The 15308-nt window shown below is 42.0% G+C and overlaps 1 protein-coding gene across 2 annotated transcripts; it reads right to left on the bottom strand.

Annotated features, from left to right (window-relative positions):
• Positions 1 to 1039: 1039 nt before the first annotated feature.
• On the bottom strand, positions 1040 to 3969 carry LOC125177167 (olfactory receptor 4D5). 2 transcript variants are annotated; one of them, XM_047879258.1, is made up of 2 exons: positions 3068 to 3969; positions 1040 to 1058 (listed from the first exon to the last, which is right to left on the bottom strand). In XM_047879258.1, the coding sequence occupies exons 1-2, from the start codon at positions 3967 to 3969 to the stop codon at positions 1040 to 1042; spliced, it is 921 nt and encodes a 306-aa protein (XP_047735214.1). The 2 variants fall into 2 exon arrangements, with proteins under 2 accessions (XP_047735214.1, XP_047735213.1); XM_047879257.1 differs by lacking the exon at positions 1040 to 1058 and having other exon boundaries at positions 3025 to 3969.
• Between the last annotated feature and the right edge of the window lie 11339 nt (positions 3970 to 15308).

The raw sequence follows: 15308 nt of genomic DNA, 5'->3' as shown, positions 1-15308 counted from the left end.
AATGGGCAGAAAACATGAATAGACACTTCTCTAAAGAAGACATCCGGATGGCCAACAGGCACATGAAAAGATGCTCAACGTCACTCCTCATCAGGGAAATACAAATCAAAACCACACTCAGGTATCACCTCACGCCAGTCAGAGTGGCCAAAATGAACAAATCAGGAGACTATAGATGCTGGAGAGGATGTGGAGAAACGGGAACCCTCTTGCACTGTTGGTGGGAATGCAAATTGGTGCAGCCGCTCTGGAAAGCAGTGTGGAGGTTCCTCAGAAAATTAAAAATAGACCTACCCTATGACCCAGCAATAGCACTGCTAGGAATTTATCCAAGGGATACAGGAGTACTGATGCACAGGGCCACTTGTACCCCAATGTTCATAGCAGCACTCTCAACAATAGCCAAATTATGGAAAGAGCCTAAATGCCCATCAACTGATGAATGGATAAAGAAATTGTGGTTTATATACACAATGGAATATTACGTGGCAATGAGAAAAAATGAAATATGGCCTTTTGTAGCAACGTGGATGGAACTGGAGAGTGTGATGCTAAGTGAAATAAGCCATACAGAGAAAGACAGATACCATATGGTTTCACTCTTATGTGGATCCTGAGAAACTTAACAGGAACCCATGGGGGAGGGGAAGGAAAAAAAAAAAAAAAGAGGTTAGAATGGGAGAGAGCCAAAGCATAAGAGACTGTTAAAAACTGAGAACAAACTGAGGGTTGATGGGGGGTGGGAGGGAGGAGAGGGTGGGTGATGGGTATTGAGGAGGGCACCTTTTGGGATGAGCACTGGGTGTTGTATGGAAACCAATTTGTCAATAAATTTCATAAAAAAAAAAAAGACAAATTAAAAAAAAAAATCTGGGCTGTGGAGCTAGACTGTGGGGAATAAGTTTAAGAGCTTCCATGGGGCGCCTGGGTGGCTCAGTCACTTGGGCGTCCGACTTCGGCTCAGGTCATCATCTCACAGTCCATGAGTTCGAGCCCTGCGTCAGGCTCTGTGCTGACTGCTCAGAGCCTGGAGCCTGCTTCAGATTCTGTGTCTCCCTCTCTCTCTCTGCCCCTCCCTTGCTCATGCTCTGTCTCTCTCTGTCTTAAAAATAAATAAAAACATTAAAAAAAATTTTTTTAATAAAATAAATAAAGAAATAAATAAAAAGAGCTTCCTGAGCTTGCACCAATGGGTTAACAAGACTCAGGGCGGAAAGCCACCACAGGGTGAAAGCACCCAGCGTAGAACAAAGCATACAGCAGAAAGCCGCTTCCACAGGACAAAAGCGTCCAAGAACAGGTAGAGGCAGAAAGTCGCCACAGCAGGGTGAAAACGCCCAGGATTTATCATTAAGTAAAACAAGCATAGAGTGGAAAGCCGCTACAGGGCCAACACACCCAGAGCTAATTAGCAAGAAAAATGCCTTTTTAACCCTGAGATAGCATGCTCTATCTGTCTTAGCCCCTAGAAAAGTTAAGATAAACAGACCTGGTGCCTGGTGCCTGCAGTAAACAGCCATCTGCTCAGTGCCAGGACTTTGATTTGTACTTACCCTAACCCCTAACACTGCATACCTTCGAAACCCCCTTTCTCTCACACACATGAGTTAATGGCCACTGTTTTACTGTCTCTTTCTGCACATGTATCACATTTATAAGCCTTCTGATCCTAATAAATACGGAGCAAGGATCTTTACTCAGGGTTCTTGTCTCTTCCCAGACATTAGCCTCTCTCATATTCAATTCTGCATCCACTTTCTTGCTGGACAAGAGAGAACTCCAGACTCAAAGTCTGCAACGCTAGACCTTGAGTATGTAGTAGTAAACAAGATAGACAAGGCCCTCACTTTTATGCAATTTATAGTGTAGTTGGGATGGCTGGCAAAAAAAAAAAAAAAAAAAAAAACATACAGACAAACAAACAAGAAAACCTAAATACACACATTACTATGTAGTTGCAATTTGACAAATGCAATTTGACAAATGACAAATGCTTTTGAGAAAAGAGCCGGAGTTTTGTTGGAGGGACTAGTAAGGAAAATTAATCTGGATTAAAGACCAGGGAACATACCTCCGAGGAAATGAGCTCTATACGAGGCCTCAGACTGAGCAGCAATTATCCAGGGAGAAAGTAGGGGAGCAGCATTCCGGAGAGAACGAGTAGTATTTGCAAGGACCCAGAGTCAGATGAGGGAATAAGAGAAACAAATGCACATGAGGACTGGAGAAGGAGAGGTGGGCTGAGGTCCGTTCAGAGAGGACCTTATCTATAAGGTTTATGGGGATCTTTCTTCCTTCATAAGGCAATGTAAAGCCTTTGAAGGGTTTTAAGCAAGGAAGTGATCAAATCATATTTTAAAAAATCAACTGGCTGCTGTGGGGACAACAGGTTAGAGGGAAACAAAGTGGATTTTAGAGGATCGAGTAGGAAGCTATTGCATGGATTTGGAGACAGATGTGCCAGTTATGACTTTACAACTGGCAGTGGGATTCTCTCTCTCTCCCTCTTGGCCCCTCCCCTGCTTATGCATTCTCTCTCTCTCTGTTTCTCTCTCTCTCTCTCTCTCAAAATAAATAAATAAATAAAAACTTGTTAAAAAAGAATTGTTTTGAGCTCCTCGGATATATTTTGTGTCCAAGAAGAAATGTCAGAAAAGAAACACCAGATGTACGACCTCCATGCCTACTTCAGCTGGAACTTTCTCAACAGGGCCAACATCATCATAGGAGCAAGTGCCATCTGACCCAAACATCAAGCCTGCATAGCAGCTGAGACTTTTTCTCTAGGAGGCACTTGGGAGAAGTTCTAGGGTACTCATTCCATTTTCTAGCTGCGTTAAAAGTTCAGGTCACCAGAACTTGACTGAGGTTGAGAACAGTGCAGAAGTAAATAGTAATCCAGGTAAGTAATAGAGTAGACAAGTGGTTTTAGCTACTCTGTAGGTCTTCTTGAGCAGGCTGCCCCAGAGAAACAGCTCTCAGATTCTCAGGTCTCTGCTTCTGCTAATCTGGGGGAGGGGGTGGTCAGTGCTCCAGGGGACCCAGAAGGCCTTTCTGCCTCCTCCACAGTTTCTTCATGGCCACGATCACTTCCTTGTTTCTCAGGGTATAGATGGCAGGATTCAGCATGGGAGTGACCATTGTGTACAGAACAGAGACCGCCTTGTCCATAGGGAATGTCCGAAATGGCCTCGCATAGATGTAGACACAAGGCACAAAAATTAAGGTCACTACAGCAATGTGAGAGGCACAAGTGGATAGGGCTTTGCTCTGGCCCTCCCGTGAGTGGCCTCGGAGCAGGACTAGCAGTGCCATGTAGGATCCCAGGAGCACCAGAAAACACATCAAAGTCACCAGGCCATTGTTAGACACCATCAGAAGCTCTAAGACAAAGGTATCCGTGCAGGCTAATTTGATCAGCTGAGGCACGTCACAGTAAAAGTTGTCCAGCTTGTCAGGCCCACAGAATGGCAGCTGGATAGTCAGTCCAATCTGCACAATGGAGTGGATGAAGCCCCCCACCCAGGAGGCTACCATGAGGAGCCCACAGACTGTGCGGTTCATCACAAGCATGTAGCGCAATGGCTGGGAGATGGCAACATAGCGGTCATATGCCATCACCGTCAGCAGGAAGATCTTGATGCCTCCAATGAAGTGGAAGAAGAAGAGCTGAGTCAGGCAGCTGCCGAAGGAAATGATGGGGTTGTCTGAGACCAAGTCAAACAGCATCCTAGGTGCTGTGATGGAAGAGTAGCAAAGGTCTAGGAAAGAAAGGTTGCCTAAGAGAAAGTACATGGTTGTGTGGAGGCGTGAGTCACAGGTCACTATGGCCACAATAAGGAGATTTCCAGCTACGGTCATAAGGTACACAACAGAGAAGATAATAAAGAAGAGGAACCGAAGCCCCCATACCTGAGAGAGCCCCAGGAGGACAAAGCCTGTCACCTGGGAATGATTTGCTGGATTCATCTGTTCGGTATAACCTGGTAAGCAAACCTGCTGAAGAAAATGCACGTACTCGTCACGGGATCCACCAGCTTCTCTGTGATCATTTCCTCTGCCCTCTCTGGGGAATTCTCCCCTGTCTCATTTACTATAAGACGACTATCCTAAGAAGTTCTATAGGAAACCACGCATTGGAACATCCCATATTGGTATAATCAAGCACAGGAGCGTAAAACTCAGGGTAACACTGCTACTATTTATAGTTCATGAAAATCAAAAATAATCAGCCCTCAAAACTTGAGAAGTGATACACAGAGAAAAAACTGCAACCCCGGAAGTAAATGTCACTTCTCCCAGTACCTAGTGGTCTAAAACAGGAACGATCTTCCAAAATTCTGTCTCACTCCCCTCATCCATGATGTCAATTAGCCAAAATACCTGCACGCTCTCCTGCAGTCTAATATCTCATAGCTATAGATAGCCTTTATTTAGAAAACCCGAAAAATTCCCACAGGCCAAATATTTAGACCTATAAAGGTCGTGAACTGCTGTCTTCTTAAAGTTAGATAAGAAAACATGTGGAAAAAGAAGCTTCCTGTCCAGTGGCTCTGGGAAACCCAGAGAAACTATAGTCCCCGGGGAAACACAGGGAAAAGCAACTAGAACTGAACTGCCCCCCAAAAATGTGTGTGTCAGTGTTAATTTCAGGGACATCATCCAAAGAATTAATTGCTTTTTCATATGAGAAGCAGCAAGAGAAGGCCACAAATATTATCTGAAGGTAAAAAAAATCACTATCTACGTGCAAAGCTGCCTCAACATTTGAAACCCTTAAAAATAAAAAGGGTGTTTTGTATATTTAAGTATGTTCAAAAGCTGGCTATTGGTGAGACTTCTAGAATTAATGTCTTCATACTCTTCAATGGAAGTGTGACGTGTCATTCCGCCCTTAATTTTAATTATGACTTTTCAATTATATTTTCCTGCCTTTGTTCTTTCTTTATTCGATAAACATGTACTAAGCATCTTCTATTTACTAAGCACTATATTAAACACTGAGAAATTTTTGAAAATAAGACCCATGACACATTTTGCATAGAACTTTCACCTTCTGACACCTATCCACCCCTCCAGCTTCATCATTTTATACATAGTCTCCTCACACATACACAATGATATATACAGAGCTACCCGAAGTTCCTTGAACTTGCCATGCTCACCCCATGCTTCCCTGGTTTTCTTTATTAATTTCTATGTATTTATTTCATTTTAATTTAATTTTATTTTAATTTTTTTAATGTTTATTTTTGAGACAGAGAGAGACAGAGCGTGAGCGGGGGAGGGGCGGAGAGAGGGGAGACAGAATCCGAGGCAAGCTCCAGGCTCTGAGCTGTCAGCACGGAGCCCGACGCAGGGCTCAAACTCATGGACCACGAGATCATGACCTGAGCTGAGGTCAGACGCTGAACCGACTGAGCCATCCAGGAGCCCCACATCTTAATTTTAAAATTTTATTTATTTATTTTGAGAGAGAGACAGACAAAGAGAGTGAACAGGGGAGGGGCAGAGAAAGAAAGAGAGAGAGAGGGATAGAGAATCCCAAGCAGACTCTGCCCTGTCAGCTCAGAGCCCAATGTGGGGCTTGATCCCATGAACCGTGAAATCACGACCTGAGCCAAGGTCAAGAGCTGGGCGCTTAAACCACCTGAGCCACCCAGGCACTCCTATTTCATCTTCATTTCAAGGAAATGTTTTGAATACACAACATTGGGCTTTCCAGTCAGTTTCCAGTGGGAAGAACTTGGAAGTCAAGACTTTCATCTTTGAAATAAGAAAAAGCTAAACAGCGTGACAGGCAATGACTTTTCTCGGAGCCATCAGAGACTGGAGGTTACAGGGCAAAACGCTACCTCAAACCCTGGAGGGACAAGGGAGGCAAGAGGAAGTCGTAGTGGAGATCCAAGGGAGGCAAGAGGAAGTCGTAGTGGACATCCGCTTACCTGGCACAGAACACTGGAGTCATACACAGATAGGAGCACTTAACTAGCAATTCTGACAAATTGCTGGAGGCTGAGTGTGGACTAGCATGCCGGTGGGAAACTCCTGGGGGCTGCCATCTTAGGGAAACCCTACACTTTCAACGGTTCGATCTCCACAGTGAAGAATGATGAAAGATACTCTCCTAGCACTGGAAGAGTGTGAGGAGAAGTAAAATATCTATTGTCTAGAATGAAAAGCTTTGCTAGAGCCGTATCCCACCTGGGAGAAGGACATTTTCCCCCCTTCAGCGCCCTATAGCCTTGTGGTATCACCTATGGGGGTGAGTGTAGGGAGGCAGGCTGACTAAAGACTGAAGTTTAATCACAAGACTGTAGAAAGCTTCTCTCCTTCAGGGACCTTCTCTCCACACCAGCAGGGCTCCAGTGTGAACACAGTGGGTTACAGCTGAAACAACCACAAGACACAGACTCTAAGGACAAGTACTTAAGGATGCCTGAAGGCAATGCAAGAGGTGTCTTCTCCAACGACGGTAACCACCAGGCAGATTCACAACAATTCTCACGCTAAAGTTTCTTCACCTCAGTTCCCTTGACCTGACGGTTCCTATTATTTTATGTTGGGCTATTCAACAAAAACATCACGAGTCATGCTAAAAGGCAAGCAGAAACACAGTCTGAAGAGACAAAGTAAACAAGAGAACTAAACTCCTGTATCATACAGATGTTAGGATTATCAAGCAAGGAAGTTGAGACAGCTTTCATTACTGTGTTAAGGACTCCCACAGAGAAAGTGAGCAACTTGCATTGGTACTGTAAGGAGAGCGATGGGAATTTTATGAACGTATCAAAATGAAATACTAGAAGTCCAAAACTCTGTAACAGAAATAAAGAATGCTTTGATGGCGTCCTCAGTAGGCTGGACACAGCCAAGGAAAGAATAAGTAAGCTTAAACTCCCAAACTGAAACGCAAAAGCTAGAAACGGAAAAGAAAAACAGAATAAAGCATCCGAGAATTTGGGGATAGTTTTTTTTTTAAGTTTTTATTTATTTATTTTGAGAGAGACAGAGACAGCGGGAGTGAAGGAGGGGCAAAGGAGAGGAAATCCCAAGCAGACTCCATGCTGTGAGCGCGGAGACCGACGTGGGGTTGTAACTCACAAAACCTCGAGATCATGACCTGAACCAAAACCAAGAGTCCTAAGCTGAACCAACTGAGCTGAGCCACCCAGGCACCCCTGGGATAGTTTTTAAAAGATGCAACATAATGTAATCGGAAGACCTGAAGGAACAACAGAATGAAGTAGAAGAAGTACCTGAAATAATAATCACTGACAATGTTCTGAAAATAATGATATACATGAAACCACAGATCCATGAAGGCCAAAGCACACCAAACAGAATACCAAAAATAAAGAAATATATATAATATACACCTAGGTATGTCATATTCAACAACAGAAAACCAAAGACAAGGAGAAAAATCTTGAAAGAAGTTAGAGGAAAAAAACTGTCAACAATAGAGGAACAAAAATAAGAATTACAAGGCAAGTCTTGTCTGAAACCAAGAAAACAGGAAATAAGTGGACTGATACATTTCAAGTGTTGAAAGAGAGAAAAAGAACACCAGCCTAGGGGCGCTTGGGTAGTTCAGTTGGTTAAGCGTCCAACTCTTGGTTTTGGCTCAGGTCATGATCTCACAGTTCCTGACTTCGAGCCCCCTATCCGGGAGGCTGTGCTGAGAGCACAGAGCCTGCTTCAGATTCTCTGTCTGCCCCAATCCTGCTCATGCTGTGTCCATCTCTCTCAAATAAGTAAATAAACTTAAAAAAAAAAAAAAAGAAAAAAGAACACCAGTCTAGAAGTCTAAATCCAGCAAAATTATTTTCTAAGCATTAAAGGGAAATAAAGAATTTCTCAGGCAAATAACAGCTGAAAGAATTCATCGCTAGCAGACTTGCCCTGCAAGAAATGTTAAAAAGGAGTTATTATAGAGAGAAAGAAAATGATATAGATCAGAAACTTGGATTACATTGTGAGAAGTAAGGGAGATGATGCATTTTCAGACATACCAAGGGCGCCTGGGTGGTTCAGTCCGTTAAAGCTTCCAACTTCAGCTCAGGTCATGATCTCACTGTCCCTGAGTTCAGTCCCTACATTGGGCTCTCTGCTGTCCTACAGCATGAAGCCCGTTTAGAACCTTTGTCTCCCTCTCTCTGCCTGTCCTCTGCCCCTCTTCTGCAGGTGCGCGTTTGCACACACTCTCTCTCTCAAAAATAAACATTTAAAAATCAAAAACAAACAAACAAAGAAAGAAAAGCTGTGTTGCCTAGCTAACAGCAGGTTTACAGCCTATTGGAAACAGATATGAAACTGCTCCCCATAACGGAGTCCCAAGCCCTTGGACACTTCACTTCCTGGTTCTCCTTCCCCTCTCTGCTTCTCAGGCTTATTATCCCAAGCTTTGCAATGAGCATGCGCCAAAGAACAAAGGAGGGACTGAAAGCCTCTACCTCACCCCTGGAAATGTTCGTTTGATCCAATCAGAATATTTTTGGCCTTACGTGAGCATCCGCGACTTCTGGGTAAGGCTGTAGCCTCTGTAGCACTCAGCCAATGAGGAATCGGGGGAGGGATTTGCACGCTAGGAGATAAATTGTCTGCCGTAACCACCCTGAGTGTGCCTGTCCATCCCACACCCGCTTGTGCGAGAACCTTGACGACAGCCTCACTTCACTGCGCTCCCAGGCTCTGTGTCCCTCCTTTATCTGGGTCAGAGGGCTTATTCCTCACAGACATAAAGCAAGGAAGAGTGTCAGAGAAAGAACAAATGAAGAGAAGATAACTTTTTAACTTTTTCTTATTCTTAAAAGAAAAATAACAATACATTAGGTTACGGATAAATTAAGTTATGAGTAAGTGAAAGAATGACAGCAATGTCATAGGGACGGAAGTGCATTCGTTTGCTAGGCCTGCCATAACAAAGCACCCCGAATTAAGTGATCTAGCAGCAAAAATGTATTGTCCCAGTTCTGGAGGGTAAAGGTTCAAGCTCAAATTGTCAGAACTGGTTCTTTCTGGGAGCTGTGAGTGACTCTGTTTCTTGTTTCTGGGCCCCCTTCTGGTGGTTTGCTGGCAATGCTTGGCATTCCTTAGCTTGTAAAAGCATCACCTACATCTGCGCCTTCATCTTCACATGGCCTGTGACTTCAAATATTCCCTTTTGTGAGGACACCAGTCACATTGCATTAACGCCAATTCTAAGGACCTCATTTTAGCTCAATTACCACTGTAAAGGAGCTGTCTTAAAATAGAGTCACATTCTGAGACACTAGGGGTAGAACTTTAACATATGAATGGGGGGAGGGTACAAAATTCAATCCACTCAGGGAGGGAGGAAATGAGAAGACTCTTGATCTGGAGAACAAAGGCAAAGGAAATGTAGACACAATTAAATTTCCTTACAACTTGCAGCCCACTGATAAATACCTGAGGCAGAGCTCGGCTATTTCTCAAGGAACTCACTAGCTACCTTAATGATTTGCTAGAGGCAAAAGGCCACCTTAGCTTAATGAGAGCCAGACCTCCAGGATCCTGTAAGTGTTCTTTAATGTAGGAAAATCTCTTTAGACACTTCCTTTATCTCTACCACCCCCCAACTTAAAAGTATATAAACAATCACTGCCCAAGATCACAGTGCAGCTTTTTCTGCCCATGAGTCCTGCCCCTGTAGTTTAACCAAAATGTCTTTTTGCACCAAAAATGTCTCAGGAACATTCTTTATTGACTGTTCACTCAGCAGCCCCACATCACTCTGACCTATAAATGTAACAAAATCTCAATCAGCATCCCAGCAAGCTATATTGTAGATGTCAGTAAGCTGATTCTAAAATTTATATGAAAAAGCAAAAAACCAAAACAGCTAACACAATAGTGAAGACAAACAATGTTGGGTGACTCACACTAAGTGATCTCATTACTTGCTATAAAGTTACCATAATCAAAGCAGCATGACACTAAATAGAGAAAAATAGAAACATAGACCAATGGAATATAATAGACAGTCCAGAAAAAAAAAAAAAAACATGCACAAATATGAACAACTGATATTTGCCAAAGAAGCAAAGGAAATTCAATGGGGAAAAGATTGTTTCTTCTGCAAATGTTCTGGAACCATTGGACATCCGTATACAAAAAAGAAATTGTACATAGATTTTATACCGTTCATGAAAATTAACTCAAAATGAAACCTAGACCTAAATGTAAAATTCAAGCTATAATATTTCTACAAAAAAAATAGGAGAAAGTTTATATAATTTGGGGTGTGGTGATCAGTTTTTATATGCAACAGCAAAAGCATAATCCAGAAAAGAAAAAAATTATAAACTGGACTTTCTTAAAATTAAAGACTTCTGGGGCACATGGGTGGCTCAGTTGGTTAAGCATCTGACTCTTGATTTTGGCTCAGGTCATGATCTCAAGGTTTGTGAGATTGAGTCCCCCGTCAGGCTCAGCACTGACAGTATGGAGCCTGCTTGGGATTCCCTCTCTCTGCCCCTCCCCTGCTTGCAGTCTCTCAAATATAAATAAACATTCAAAAAAAAGAATGTTTAACAGGTCATGAGATCCCAGGATGAAATGCACAATGTTACAAAACAATCTAATTGTATTACAAGTGTATGAAACAACCTCACTGAGGAGGGGGAGGGACAAAGGAACTGACCTAAGTAATTTTGGAAATGAGCTCAGTCAGTAAGACTAAAAAGCAGGTGACTATACAAAGGCATTGCACTGTAGGTTATAAAGTAGTTTTCCCTGGAGCTATAGGATAACAATTCTGGCCCCACTCTACATGTATACAGGAATTGAACAATTAAGTGAATGGCTATGGTAAAGTGTCAGGTTTCTCACTGTTGGGAAAGTGTAAACAAGAAAAAAAAGGCTAGAATGACCCATGTCGGAATGGACTAGAGTTGGAGTCACAGTAGGATCTCATGTTTATCTTAATAAAGATACAGATGGTTACATATTGAAATATTTATAGATATTCCCTTGCTCGGTCCCAGTAGTAAAAACACATAGCACTTGGACCTTGGTTTCTAATGCAGTCTCTAATAAGAGGAACCAAGACTTCTTGGAAAAATAGTAGATTCTAGGATTTACTCACAGGCACTTTACCGTGGTCCGTCTGATGCCTTGTCCCTGTGAAGATAAGTGGTCTGGGCAAGAGTCCCTGTGGCCTGAGTCTAAAGATAATACTATATCCAGCCAACTGAGTGCCTACTTTATAGAAAACTGTGCTCTCTATTATATGATTTGTAGTAAATGTATTTCAATAACACCTGAAGAAAAGTTAAAGGAAATGTTATAATAAAAAAAGTAAAATGAAACACCAGAAAATGGAGGATATAGGGAAAAACTAGAAAAAAAATTAGTTGGGAAGCTTTTTACTATCTACTCAAATCCCCACCTTTCTGAAACAGTTCAGCTCCAATGAGGATAATCTTCTAAATATGTGCTGCCCGATACAGGAGCCCTTGGCCGCATGTGACAGTTTAAAATTAAATTAATTAAAATTAAATTGAAAGATCAGTTTTTAAGATGCACTAGACACATTTCAAGCACTGTCAATAGCTCCATGTGGCTAGGGGCCACCAAACTGAACAGTGCAGATACAGAATGGTTCTATCATCACAGAAAGTTCTACTGAACAGCACTTAAAAAAGATTTTTTTTTTAATCTTTATTTTGGAGAGAGAAACAGAGTGTGAGCAGGGGAGGAGCAGAGAGGGAGGGAGACACAGAATCTGAAGCAGGCTCCAGGCCCCAAGCTGTCAGCACAGAGCCCGACACAGGGCTCAAACTCACGAACCGAACCATGAGATCATGACCTGAGCCGAAGTCGGACGCTCAACCGACTGAGCCACCCAGGCACCCCACTGAACAACACTGTTAAAACAAAGAAAGATGAGGTGCCTGAGTGGCCCAGTCACTTAAACATCTAAAATAATAACCTTTGGCTCAGGTCATGACCTTTTGGCTCAGGTCATGAACTCAGAGTTGTGAGATAGGAGCCCCCTGTCTGCTCTGCACTGGGCAGAGTCTGCTTAAGATTCTCTCTCTCCCTCTACCTCTCACATACTCTCTGTCTCTTAAAAGAAAAAAAGCAAAACAAAGAGAAAGAAAGAAAGAAAGAAAGAAAGAAAGAAAGAAAGAAAGAAAAAGGATAAAGCCCTATTTTGACCTCAAAATGAACTTGATCAACGACATGTATGAAAATCGAGCAATAACCTTCAAAGCTAATTGTATTACAATGATATGGTGCTGTTTTCAAATTCCCTATCAATATCTCCCTGACACCAAATAGTTATTTAGGCAATTGTAAGCAATGACTGCAAAAAATCTTGTTCCTGATACAAAACACTTTGTAAGATCAGCCACAAAATCTTGAAGAACTAGAGACGTTCTGCCTGGACCAACGGAGAATACTCTAGTTTGAATCCAAGGTCCTGTAAAGAGCCTGACAAAAGCCCGTATTCCTGTGCAAACTGTATCAGAGAGCCTGGCTTCTAGTTCTACTTTCTTGCTGATATATGTATGTGATCTTGGGAAAGTTTCTTAACCTCTCTCAACTTGAGTTTTCTTGTCAGTACAATGAAAATGGTAAAAAGTATACTCAGTTTGCCTCACTGAGGCATCATAAGTATTGTATCTACATAAACAAGATATGATTAATGTCCTAAATAAGGTAAGATTTTTTTCCCCAAACTGATTTTAAGCAGATTTACTATTACATATAGGACAGGATGGAGAAGATTTTACTCTAATTCATCATATCTGAAACCTTTCCTTAGATTCTATGGGATCTTCACTGTAATAAATTTTGTAACTAGAAATGTCAAGGTAGATTTCAGATTTTTGACTGGCATGGGAGGCTTTTCTTCAACACACATTGTTAGGTACAATTCTATACATACATGTGAGAATTTTCTATTCCATCCGATTCGGTGATGATTTGTTCTCAGAATGTTTTGTTTGAAGCAGAGAGAGCCAGCAACTAAAACGTAATGGTTCAGTTGTTTATTATAGTGTGCAAGTTATGTATATTATTTTAGATGGAAAGACAAGGAAATAACCACTTTGTGAATTGAAAATAAGATATAAATTAAGAATAAATTTGGGGCACCTCGCTGGCTCAGTCAATACAGCATGTGACTCTTGATCTCAGAGTCATAAGTTTGAGCCCCACGTGTTGTGTAGAATTTATTTAAAAAATAAAAAAATGTTTTAGGGGGCGCCTGGGTGGCGCAGTCGGTTAAGTGTCCAACTTCAGCCAGGTCACGATCTCGCGGTCCGTGAGTTCGAGCCCCGCGTCAGGCTCTGGGCTGATGGCTCGGAGCCTGGAGCCTGTTTCCGATTCTGTGTCTCCCTCTGTCTCTGCCCCTCCCCCGTTCATGCTCTGTCTCTCTCTGTCCCAAAAATAAATAAAAACGTTGAAAAAAAAAATTTTTTTTTAAATAAAATAAAATAAAAAATAAAAAAATAAAAAAATGTTTTAAATCAAAGAATAAATTTCAGATGTGATAAATGTCTCCAAAAGATTATAGATCTAGCCTTATTGGGAGGAAAATATCCCTTCTCCTTGGAGGACCAAAGAACTGTGACTCCTCAAGGACAGGAGTATGTTTCATTCACTTTGGGATCTCTGCAGGTGCTCAGTAACTAACATTTGCCAACACTATACCATCAACTTTTGACAGAGGAGATAGCAGGTATCCAGCACCATCTGTAATGACCCTTGCTTTTGTGCCCATTAACTGTGAACACCTGGGCAAAGTCCCTTGTTCTGAGTCTAATCCGTACAATGGGAGCAACGATGCCTACCTTGTACTTTTCTATAGTGTAAAATGAACATCATAACACTTACCCTGAAGGATCGGGTTAAGTGTGAAGTCAGATAACATACAGAAAGCTTTTAGCCCAAAGCCTAGTGGAAGACTGCTAGATAGCACTATCTTGCATGTAAGTAAATGGTAGCTAGGTCTTGAAATTCGGAAAGGATTTTTAAGTGACCGAAATAGGGTAGAACAGAAATGATACACTTCAGAGGTAAAGGGACAGATGGAGAAAATATGTAGAGATGTGACAGTGGAAGGAATGTCTGAGTAAAGTGAAAATGTCTAACTTAAAATAGAAATAGTGATAAGAGATAATATTGGAAAAGGTAAATGTCAGGTTAAAGAGTTCCTGTTTTAGAGTTTATGAGCAGGGGGATGGGGGAATCAAACGTAGGCTTATTACTGCCCAGCTGTGGCATTTGAACATTCAATTTATTTTTTTTTTTTAAGTTTATTTATTTACTTTGAAAGGGAGAGAGAGCACAAGCAGGAAAGGGGCAGAGAGAGAGAGGAAGAGAGGATCACAGGCAGGCTCCATGAAGCCAGCACAGAGCCTGATGTGGGGCTCAAACACACAAACTGTGAGATCATGACCTGAGCCTAAATCAACAGTCTAATGCTTAACCAACTGAGCCACCCAGACACCCCTGAACATTCAAATTAAGTAATGACTTAAAGCTTGTGAATTTTCCCTGGCTAAGAGAATCACGAATGCGTGAACTTTTTGTTCAGTTACTCTATTTAAGTCAACATGTGTTGCTGATTAAAAAGGAACTACTGGATGGCTCAGTCGGTTCAGCGTCTGACTACAGCTTGCCTCAGGTCATGATCCCACGGTTCATGGGTTCCAGCCCCACATCCAGTTCCGTGCTCACAGTGTGGAGCTTATTTGGGATTCTCTCTCTCCCTCCCTCTCTCTCTGCCCCTCCCCAGCTCATGTTTTCTCTGTCTCAAAATCAATAAACTACAACAACAACAACAACAGAAAGGAACTACTTAGTCTAATCATAAATCTTATTCCTCCTCCTAAAAGTGGGGAGACCATAGCAAGAAAATGGTCTTAGATTTTAATACAAGGTTCAGTTAGACTTGAGGGACAGAGAAAGAAAATGACTTGCTAAGTTCTCAACGACTAAATTCTGTTCCGTGTTTCTCCAATGGATAATTTCAGGCTTGAATATCCCTAAAGAATGAGAAAAAGCCCAAGAAATACATGAAATAGTTGTGGCTCACTTACCTGGAGCTTCCCACTTAAGATCTCCCAATCATCGATATATAAATTCAGGCCAAAATATTTAATACTGCCGAGATTCCATCAGGCCTTTGAGAGGGCTTTGGGGAACAGAAGTTGCTAGTTTTAGTGCAAAGGGATTATTGACAGAGCAAGACATAAAATACCAGGTGTTAGGTAAGCAAACCTGCCAGGTGCTCTCCCAAGCCAAAAGTCACAGGGGACCACATAAAGGAC

Source organism: Prionailurus viverrinus, chromosome D1 (genome assembly GCF_022837055.1).
Source record: "Prionailurus viverrinus isolate Anna chromosome D1, UM_Priviv_1.0, whole genome shotgun sequence".
Classification (NCBI taxonomy): Eukaryota; Metazoa; Chordata; class Mammalia; order Carnivora; family Felidae; genus Prionailurus; species Prionailurus viverrinus.
Note: the sequence above shows the minus strand (reverse complement) of the source record. Positions and strands in the feature narration are given on the sequence as shown.

Coding starts and splice junctions, on each gene's coding strand:
- LOC125177167 (XM_047879257.1), bottom strand. CDS start 3,969: ATGAATCCAGCAAATCATTCCCAGGTGACAGGCTTTGTCCTCCTGGGG.